Genomic DNA, 9813 nt, shown 5'->3' on the forward strand with positions numbered 1-9813 from the left:
CAGCTCCTCTCCACGCAGGCCTCTGCATGGGCTGCCTGGCTCCTCTGACGTGGTGGCTGAGCTCCCAAGACACTAGCTGTGTCGCCTTTTGTGATCTGGTCCCAAGTCACGAAGCGTCACTACAACCCGGAGTGAAGGCTCCCGTGGGGATTCACCTTCTGTGGCCACTACGATGATGGAGCCAGACCCTGCACATTTGTCCTCTGCCAGCTAGCTCGGTGGTGGCTTCGTCAGTAGCGTGCTGCGCCCTGCAAAGCTCTGTGCTGCTCTGTCATCGGCCAGATATGACCACAGGGACAGGTGCCACTATTGAGATGAGACCTTGATTTCAGTAAGGGTGACAGGACCCCAGAGCAGCAGGGCTGAGAGCCAAGAGTACCCACTGCGGGCCAGGTGGGCCCGCACGCTAACAGGCCACTGGATGCATCTCTGGCTAAGCGGGGTGTCTGGGAGAAATACAGGGCAGCCACTGTGAAGAGTGCCTGCCCCTGTGACAAACAGGACTCAGGTCTGGTGGCCAAAGCCGCCTCGCAGCACCGTGATGGAGACGCACAGCCTCCCGGGGCCCCAGTGCTGGTCCGTGGGCCCTGCTCACAGTGGCCATGGTGGCAGGAGTGGCGGGAGCGCGGGCTCCGCAGCAAGGCTCACCTGGCCACACGACTGCTGACAGCCAGCTGGTCACCCGCACGGGGCCCCCAGAAGGGTCACCCCGGGGACCAGCCAGGCGCCTGACAGCAGCTTGGTTAATCAGGACCCCTTCCATCATGGGCGGTGACTCGTCCTCCCGGGATAGACACTCGGGACATGGCTTTGGCTTCCCGCCGCTGCAACGCAAGGCCAGCCGCTTCCGCTGCATGAGGAGCCCACGCGACGCCCTCCTCGCCAAGGAGGTCGTGTCACGGGAAGAGGAGAGGCCACGGCTGCGGCCACGGGCTTGCTCCTCTCACCACGTGCCACGACCACGAGCCGCCGGGCTGGCGGGAAGGCGGCAACGGCCGCTGCACACGCGGCGGCGGGGTCGCGGCGACGTCCGACCTGGGCGGGCCTGTCCCCTGGGACGCATGTGCCGCAAGCCAGAGGCCACCGCAGGGCGCAGGGCGCAGGGCCGGCTCCCGGGGCCGGGATGGCGCTGATCCCGGGGCGGCTGCTGCCGGGGCCTCGCTGGGCCCCGCTGGGCACCGACCAACAGCCCCGAGGACAACGCGGAGCGGCCGTGCCGCGCGGCCAGGTGGGCGAGTGCTGCGCAGGCGCCTGTCAGCGGACGCCGAGCCCCAAAGGCTGTGCCCGGCGCCACTGAGTGCGGCCTTTTGTGCTCAGCAGCCTGGGGTCGCGACTCACGCCTGAGATCTGAGCGCGGACGGGGAGAGGACTGTCACCCCGAACCTGCAAGGATCCCCCCCCACCCCCACCCCCGGCCGGGAGCTTGCCGCCCTCACCTGCACAGAGGGGCGCTCTGGGAACGCGCGTACGCGCACCTTCGAGAACACGTGTCTGCGCGGCTCCCAGGCGTCGGGCTCGAACCCGCGCCTCGCACGCGGCTCCGCCCCCCGCACGGTTCGCGCTCTGCGGCCCTTGGCCCCGCGCGGCCGCCGTAGGGGGCGGGTCCCGGCTACGGCGGCCGCGCGGACGTGGGAACGGGGCTCGGCCGGCGGCGGGCGGGGGGCGGGCGCAGCGCCATGGGCAACCTGTTCGGCCGCAAGAAGCAGAGCCGCGTCACCGAGCAGGACAGGGCCATCCTGGTGAGCGGCGGCCGCGGGCGTGGGGCGCGGCCCGGGGGCGGGCGGGGCCGCGGGCTGCCCTGCGCCCTGCGCTGCGCGGTCCGAGGAGGGCCTGCCGCTCGGGCGGGGTCCCCCACGCGGGGGTCGCAGCCTTGCGCGCGAGGGTCGAGGAGCGGTCTCTCCTCGGGGTCGGGTCCGGACCTGGTGACACTTCCGTCTGCGGCCCGGCCCGCGGGTCTGGTCGAGTCTCAGGAAACGAACTCAGGTTTCGGGAGCGGGTGGGAGGCGTCCCCTTGTGTGGTCACGCTTTGTCCGCCCACGAGTCCGCGCGCGGGAGCGTTTCCTAAACTCTGGCCCCACGGGAGCAAGTTCTGGGCCCGGGCTGCCCCGCGCACTCGCGCCACCCGCTCTGTCGCCGGGTACGAGGCCCGAGTCCGCACCCACGCGTGTTGCTGACTCCCGTGGGAGGCCGTGGGCTGCGCTGGCCGAGCAGCGAGGCCTTTTCTCTGCTCCCAGAACTGGGGACTTAAAGCAAACGAGAGTAACCCACGAACGACCGTGGAGTGTGATTAGCATTCAAGACGGCTCAGCATCCGCTTGCGTCCTCGCTGTCATCTGCGGAGTCCCCCGGTCCCCAAGGCGCCCTGCTGCTGGCGAGCGCGGCTCTGGGGAGACGTCTGCCGGCGCCGCGACGGCTGTTTCCGGGCAAGACCCGACCCTGCACGTTTTCCGTGACTGCGATGTTCCTACTGTAGATTCAAGTGCCTTTCGCGGGGCGCTGGGACGTCAAAGTTAGTTTCTGTGGAGAGAGTCATAGGCTGTAGGAACTGAAGTGGTGAGTTGAGAATCATCCGTTTTTGTGAGGGAAAAAAATGTGTCGCGTAGGAGCTAGCCCAAAATGTGAGCAGAGTTTATCTTCACTCTTGCTTCTCTTTTCTAAATTATTTGCAACAAAACTGTTATCTTTGTACTAAGAAGTGAATTCAAATGACAGATGGTTTTTCACCTTGGCTTCTGAAACCGTAAGTCACAAAGGTTTTAACTGAAATCCCCCAGATGAAGCAGCAGCCACAGGAGTGTTTGTCACTGGAGAAAATCCACAGCGTTTGGGAACTTAACGGGAAGAGGGGCGCGGAGCCCTCGAGGCGCTGGTCGGGCCAGCTGTCCTGCGGGACAGTGAGGACCGAGGACCTGCTGCCCGGCGCCCTTTACCTCTGGCACAGCAGGAAGCCCCCAAGGCGGTTCTCTCCTCTCCCCGAGGACCCATCTTTGGGTTCCCCAAGACCTCTCTCCTTGGTCCAGAGTCGGGGTCAGAACCACGGGGTTTGCATACAATACAATAAGTTACTGCCTGATGTTTTCCCAGGATGAAAGGCTGAGCTGAGAAACTTCCAGGCCCAGCAGCACTGTCCTGGGACCCTGTGCAAGACCTTTTGTTTTACAGAGGGGCAGCCTGGCCATGCCTGCCTCCCTTTGGCCACACAGCCAGCATGGAGAATGGCCTGGGAACAGGGGTGGGCGCCCAGGGGCCCGGGAGGAAAAGCAGCCAGAGCTGGGAAGACCCTGCATGTAGGCTGGCAGAGGGGGTCTTTGGGCTGCAGGGTAGGGATAGTGGGCACCTTTCATTGTGGCAAGGAGACGACCTGCAGCCCTCACCGAGTCTGACCACCGGCCTTGTGGGCAGACCTGTGAATCAGACCCCTTCAGACAGCTCAGGGCGTCTACACCAGGGGATCATTTCTCACCGTGTTGAGTCAAAAAGGCACATCCCCCTGACTGATGAACTCAGGGTGACCCACCCTGAAGACACAGGCCTGCGAGTGACAGGGCTGGACGCCTGCAGGTGCTCTTCACAGCAATGGCATCAGAAAGGAACATAAGTGGCCTAAAAGAGGGAAGGATCAATTCAAGAGTGTAAATGACCGTGCATTCTTTCTGGGACAGTCCGCAGGGTCCCAAGGCGCTCAGAGGGGTCACGCCACATGTCACCTGAAAGCACTGTCTGTTGTCCACTCAGACATGGTGCTAAGTGACAAGAGCAGGGATGCTAAACACAATACCCGCAGAGGAACGAAGCCAGAGGAAGGCCCCGAACCCTTGCAACCAGGGAAGGAGCGTGGTGCTCGGGTGACCGACTCTTGGAGGCACTAGCAGCGCCCCCTGACCTGACCTCAGAGCACCCACCCTCCTCACAGACGGCACTCGATGCCGTGTGGTGTTGGCTTTGAGAGCAGGCGCTGTGGACACGGGGGCTGGCTGGCGGCGGTGCAGAGCAGCACCTCTGGGCCCCACCCCCAGGCACCATGGCACCCCCAGTTGTGACAGCCAGGACTGTCTCTGGACACTGCCCCAGTCCTCTGGGAGGCAAGCTGACCCCCCAAGAGCGGTTTCACAGCATGCTTCCAGTGGCTGTGGTTAGGGCAGCCGGGGCTGTGAGGGTCCCATTGGTGCCTGCAGCGTGGCGGGCAACGGTCAGGAGCGGTGTCAGCTCCATGTTAACACGAGACGTGCTCTCCGCTCTCGGCAGCAACTGAAGCAGCAGCGGGATAAGCTGAAGCAGTACCAGAAACGGATCACGCAGCAGCTGGAGCGGGAGCGGGAGATTGCCCGGCAGCTCCTGCGGGATGGCAGGAAGGAGTGAGTGTGCCTGGGCTGGCAGTGGTGCCCGGCGCAGGGCTGGGATAGGCCCAGGAGGCTGGGCTGGGCTGGCATGGCTGCCGGTCACTGTTGGTTCTCTCTGCAGACGGGCCAAGCTGCTGCTCAAGAAGAAGCGATACCGGGAGCAGCTCCTGGACAAGACGGAAAACCAGATCACCAGCCTGGAGACGATGGTAGGCTGAGCGGCCATGCGGGCGGCAGGGAGGCCCCTTCGAACCCGACGCTAAGGAGCGGCTCTGGCCTGGGGTGGAGGAGAATCTGATGGGAACCTAACATCCTAAGGGGTGGGGCCTGCTGGCTCCTGCAGGATTGTGGTTGGTGGGCTGGGCCATTTCCAGGAGGTGCGGGGTGGGGCCGGGGTCTGCTCCTGTGGCTGAAGGTGTGGGCTGCCCCGGCACCTGTCAGGCCCCAGCAGTTTGCTCTGCTCTTTGGCTAACCAGAGCTGTTTGTAAGCCATTGGTGGGCCTTGGAGTTCCCTGCCGGCGGGGGGTGGGAGGAGGCGCAGGACAGTCTGACCGCCCCAAGGGGAAATGCTTCAGCAGTGCCGGTGCCATCCTGCCTCCCATCATGGGTCTAGAAGGGGTGGAGGCGGCCCCGACCACACGGGGCTGGTTGGTTTCCTCCTTCAGGTCCAGAGTATTGAGTTCACCCAGATCGAGATGAAGGTGATCGAAGGGCTGCAGTTTGGAAATGAGTGTCTGAATAAAATGCACCAGGTGGGTCCTTGGGGGCTGGGGCAGGGGTGGGGGCAGTGGAACAAGGGGACTTGCCCCACTCAGTGCCCTAGAGGTCGCACCTGCACCCTGGCCACCGTCTAGGTGGTGTTTGTGCCGGCTGGGAGGTGGAAAAGCCATGCACTGCTGGCAGAGGGTCACAGTCTAGCAAGACAGACAGACTTGGGTACTGACCTGAGAACAGGTGATGGGCACAAACTGTAAACTGAGTCCACAGATGGTAAAGTGGCCAGAGGGAGAGTGTAGTCAGGTGAGCTAATCAGGAGGGCTTCCTGAAGGAGGTAAGCACAGCCTCGTCTCAGAGACAGCAGCAGGTGCCACAGGCCCCTCTCTCCTGATGAATGGCTGGGACTGGGCAGAGAGCCCAGACTAGGCTGCTTTTCAGAGTGGTGAGTATACCTGCCAGTCAAGCAAAGGTGTTGCTTTGAACTTGCCACCCAAAAGAAATCAAGTCACCTACTCAGAGGAACATTTTTTATACTTTTCAATTATTTTTACCTGAAAACGTCAGAGTTGATTTGGGTACCACGTCTGGCGAGAAGGGCCAGCAGGAGTCTGAGTCCAGTTGGGGCCTCTGAAAAGACTGGTCTGGCAGCTCTGTAGCCTCTGTGGACAGGCCCAGCCTGGGACAGAGGTGACCAGAGGTGGGTCATGTCCTCTTGGCTTCATTTAAACAGGAACGGGGGGTGAGGCCTTGTGCGCTGACCATCCGGGTGGCCTTACTGCTGGGGTTATGGCCATTGTTGCAACAACAAGACTCAAAAACTTCTCCTCGGTTTTCTTTAGGTGATGTCCATAGAGGAAGTGGAGCGGATACTGGACGAGACCCAGGAGGCCGTGGAGTACCAGCGGGTAGGTGTTGCCCTGTTCCGGGGCCCACCTTCCCCCAGCCAGCAATTACACTTGCAAGCTTGGTGAACATCCGATGGTCACCCGTGAGGGTCACGCCTTCCCAAGTCATGTCGTGGCCACCTCTTCTCAAGTGAGGGGACCTTGAGCCAAGGGCTGTCTCCTTCCTCCACAACGGGCTACCCTTCCCTCACCCCAGCCTGGCTACATGCTTCATCTTGGCTACTCCTCTTGCAGCAAATAGATGAGCTGTTGGCAGGAAGCTTCACTCAAGAGGATGAAGATGCCATCCTGGAGGAGCTGAATGCAATCACTCAGGTAATAGGACCCCTGGGACTGAGCACAATCACTTAGGTTATAGGACCTCTCGGTATTGAGCATAATCTCTTAGTTGGTGGACCTGTCCCCGTGCCCCTGCCCGTCATGGCTGTTGGCCTCAGGGGAGCACCTGTGTCGGGTTTCTCCTGACTGTACAGTCTGCTTTTGCAGCTGGTTCTTTCTGAAAGGAACATTTGTGCAATCTGAGGCCCATTCTCCATATTCCCTGTGGCTGGCAGCAGGGAGAACTGACCTGGCAAGAATGGTTTCGGGGTTGTCCACCCAAGACTGTCAGGCAGTTAGAGTGACCAGTAACCAGGCGTGTCTGGATAGTGGAATGCCTACTCTGCCCGCCCCTCGGCCCCTTCCTTCCCCGTGGGCAGGAATGCGGGTTTTGTTTCCCCACTGTGGCTGGTCACTCTGTCACACACAGGCCCTAGAGCCTCTAACAGGTCAGCAGCCGTGTCCAGACCCTGAGGTCTGGGCTTGCTTCCTAATGGGAGAGCCTCCATCTCTGGGCCACTGGCGTGCCCCATCCACAGGCCCCAGCCTGCCATCCCCTGTTGCCTGCCCCCCACCCGCAGGCTGACCAGCAGGTCAGGGTCTTAACACCACTGCTTAGCACCCTGGGGGCCCACGAGTGCCCGTCTGCTGACTGACTTCCTACCCTGGGCCTGAAAGGCAGCCCAGCACCGGCTGGGACAGTCAGCACCACCACAGACGACCCCAGAGGCACCGCTGTGGCTCGAGGCCTGTGGGGATGCCAGGCCTGGGCGCCCGCAGTCCTGCACGGCCCAGACCCTGAACAGGGACCTCTGCGGAGCCACCCTTTACTTGCCCGGCGAAGCCGGAAGCCGAGGAGGATGCCATCCGGGGCTCCTGAGTGCAAGGGTTCTTGTGCATTTAAGTCCAGCTGAGGGCAGCTGAGTAAACAGGATCCATTCCACTCCCAGAAAACAAAGGTGGCCCGCATGGCTTGTATCTCACGGCCTTTTCCCTGTTTCTTACAGGAACAAATCGAGCTCCCAGAGGTTCCTTCAGAGCCCCTTCCTGAAAAGAAACCAGGTACCTCCTTGTTCGGTCCTTTGGAAAACAGTGAGTTTTAGAACAATGCAAAATGTCCTGGCCACAGCGTCCTGCCCACTCCCTGGGCCACTGGGTGAACTGCTGGGTGAACCCCGGGTCAGGCGGCGCACAGGGCCTCACCCTGCGCTCGGGCCAGGTTTGCGACTGTTTGGGTAACCTGGTAGGAACCGAACCCCGTTGGGAGCAGCATGTCCTAAAGTTGGGAGCCGGGAAACGGCCCGTTCAGCTGTGCAGGCTCTCCCAGTCCCACCCGGGACCAGTCGTCTGAAAGTGCTGGCCCTGGGATGACTGTTCCTGTGGCACCACCTAAGAGGCCTTCAGAAAAGCCCCGCCGGGCCCTGACTCGTCTGTTAAAATGCCACATTTCTTCCCGCGCCTGCACTGTTCCTAGGAACCCCGGTCCCCCTCCTTGGGTGTGGGGAGGGCTGGCCCCGCCTGCTGTCCCTTCCTGAGCACCTGTACTGCGTCCCTGCTCCGTTTGTTGGCCTGCCTGGTGTCTGTTTGTAACTTGCCATCCCCAGGAGCTGTCCCAGCTCTTCCCAGAACGCAAAGCCCTGGGACCTGGCTCTTTGCCTCCTCTTGTCCTTCTCCGGAAGTTTCCGCCTGTGGCGTCTTCTCTGCATGACAGACATCTCTTTGTTTCCTCCACAGAGAAAGCCCCTGTCCAGGTCAGGCCCAGGCAGGCCGACCTGGTGGCAGCCTCCTAACTCGGCCTCCTGGCATGGGACTGGTGGGGACTCCCCAAGGACGGGGGCCCACAGAGGGTTGGGGTGTGGCCGGCCGTGACCGGGCTCCCAGGAGGCAGGCGCAGGGCCAGGCACCCGCAGTGCTGATGGAGCCGAGCGGCACACACGGGCCGCTGCCCATACGACTCCATGGACCTTTTCCGGCGCTGCTGCCTTGCTCTTTCTGGATTAAATGGTGACATTCAAACCCTCTGGCCCAGTGCAGCTCCTGAGGCTGTGGCCCCCTGTGGCCATGGCAGGCCCAACATGCCTGGTGCTGGTCACACGTCCTGCCTGGGCCCCGCGACGCTCCGCAGGCCGCCATCTTCTGTTGGAAGGCGCGTCATTCCTAAGTCCCACCCTTCCTCGCACCCATCCTGCCACTCCCAGTCGTTGGCCGGGCTCCAGCTAAGAGGCCACACCTGGGCCTGGCTTCCTCACATGCCCAGGTGCCGTGTGGAGTCGGGCGGGAAGCCTCTCCATGCTCTGGTCGGCCTTTGGGGGGTGGGCCAGGAGGGCCGAGTCCCTGCTGGATTGACGACTCCAGGAGCCCTGGCCGCCCCTTTTCACTTGTGGGTCCTCCTGAGAAGGGATGTTACAGGACAGCCAGCGGGCCTGCTGGAGTTCTCGCAGATGCTGACGGGACCTCTTTGTCCTTGGGACTTGCTGGGGCTGAGGCTTGGGAGCCTGCGGAGACCCAGCTGTCACAGCCGAGCAGAGGCCGTGGGCAAGGAAATGACTTCCCTCGCTCACGGTTTGTTCTGGGATGAGCCTGGCTGGGGTTTCACTCCAACAAGAACAAAAAGATCCTCCGGCCCCCCAAACAGGCAGCCCACATTAAAGTTGATTCCCGCACACCTGCTGCCTCATGGACTGGGGTCTGGGAGCGCCAGGGTGGTTAGAGGTGCCCCCCCTGTGTCCCCTGACCCTCTGAGGGCGCTCACTTGAGGGCACCTGTCTGGGCAGCAGGACTGCAGGCAGCAGGGGCGAGGGACTCAGGAGCAGGTGGGGGTTCTCTCTGCCCAGCAGTGGGCAGAAGGCGGGCCGGGTCCCCCACGCCGAGCACGCCTGGGCTTCGGTGGGCCCTCTGGGCAGCTGCCCACAGTGAGGTGCAGGCCGGTGCTCTGGCCCTGCCTCCCTTAGAAGTGACACTGGTAGCCTGTCCTTGAGGTTTTGTATGGCTCCTGTGGCTGGTGGCTGGGCCTCAGAGCCCTCAGTGAGGGAGGGTGGGCAGTTTGGTACCTCAGGGGGGCTGGGCTGGAGTCCTGACATCCAGGTAGGAAGCCAGATGCCCCCGGGAGCGAGCAGGCAATGGCGAGGGGAGAGAAGGGGCGTCCCACCCAAGGGAGTCCTCCGTGTGGGTGCACCAGGTCTGGGGTTCTTGGACAGGAGCTGGAAATGGTTTTCAGGGATGACCTTGCTTTGTGTGGAGGGACCCTCAGCAGGTGCAGTGCACGCCTCGGCCAGGAGGGGGCTGTCTGGCAGCTGGTCTGGATTCTGCAGGAAACCAGCATTGCCACTGCCAGCCCCTCCCACTTGTTTTTGGTGAAGCGCCACCATCTGTCCCCAAGACCTGAGGTAGCCCAGCGGTGTTTCTCACCTTTCCTGCCCTGTGACCCCATCCATCTGCAGCCCGGGTTCCAGGCCAGGAGGGTGTGGATGGGACAGATGGCCTGCTGGGATGGGAGGGGGGGAGGGGGGCAGTGGAGACCAAGACTGTAGCCG

At 62.4% G+C, this 9813-nt stretch overlaps 1 protein-coding gene across 1 annotated transcript; it reads left to right on the forward strand.

Moving 5' to 3' along the window:
- The first annotated feature begins 1583 nt into the window (after positions 1-1583).
- CHMP6 (charged multivesicular body protein 6) lies at positions 1584-8945 on the forward strand. Its single transcript, XM_074319892.2, has 8 exons — positions 1584-1739; positions 4246-4355; positions 4462-4549; positions 5006-5092; positions 5897-5962; positions 6197-6277; positions 7288-7342; positions 8015-8945. Exons 1-8 carry the CDS (start codon positions 1677-1679, stop codon positions 8068-8070), a joined length of 606 nt encoding a protein of 201 aa, XP_074175993.1. The 5' UTR covers positions 1584-1676; the 3' UTR covers positions 8071-8945.
- Positions 8946-9813: the final 868 nt, after the last annotated feature.

Source organism: Rhinolophus sinicus, chromosome 12 (assembly GCF_057876585.1).
Source record: "Rhinolophus sinicus isolate RSI-liver-muscle chromosome 12, RSI-T2T, whole genome shotgun sequence".
Classification (NCBI taxonomy): Eukaryota; Metazoa; Chordata; class Mammalia; order Chiroptera; family Rhinolophidae; genus Rhinolophus; species Rhinolophus sinicus.

What these genes read in the sequence shown, in the direction of transcription:
- CHMP6 (XM_074319892.2), top strand. Translation starts at nt 1,677, where the DNA reads ATGGGCAACCTGTTCGGCCGCAAGAAGCAGAGCCGCGTCACCGAGCAG. An exon ending in CTGCGGGATGGCAGGAAGGA is followed by an intron (nt 4,356 to 4,461) that starts GTGAGTGTGCCT and finishes TTCTCTCTGCAG; the next exon opens with ACGGGCCAAGCTGCTGCTCA. An exon ending in AGCTGAATGCAATCACTCAG is followed by an intron (nt 6,278 to 7,287) that starts GTAATAGGACCC and finishes TGTTTCTTACAG; the next exon opens with GAACAAATCGAGCTCCCAGA.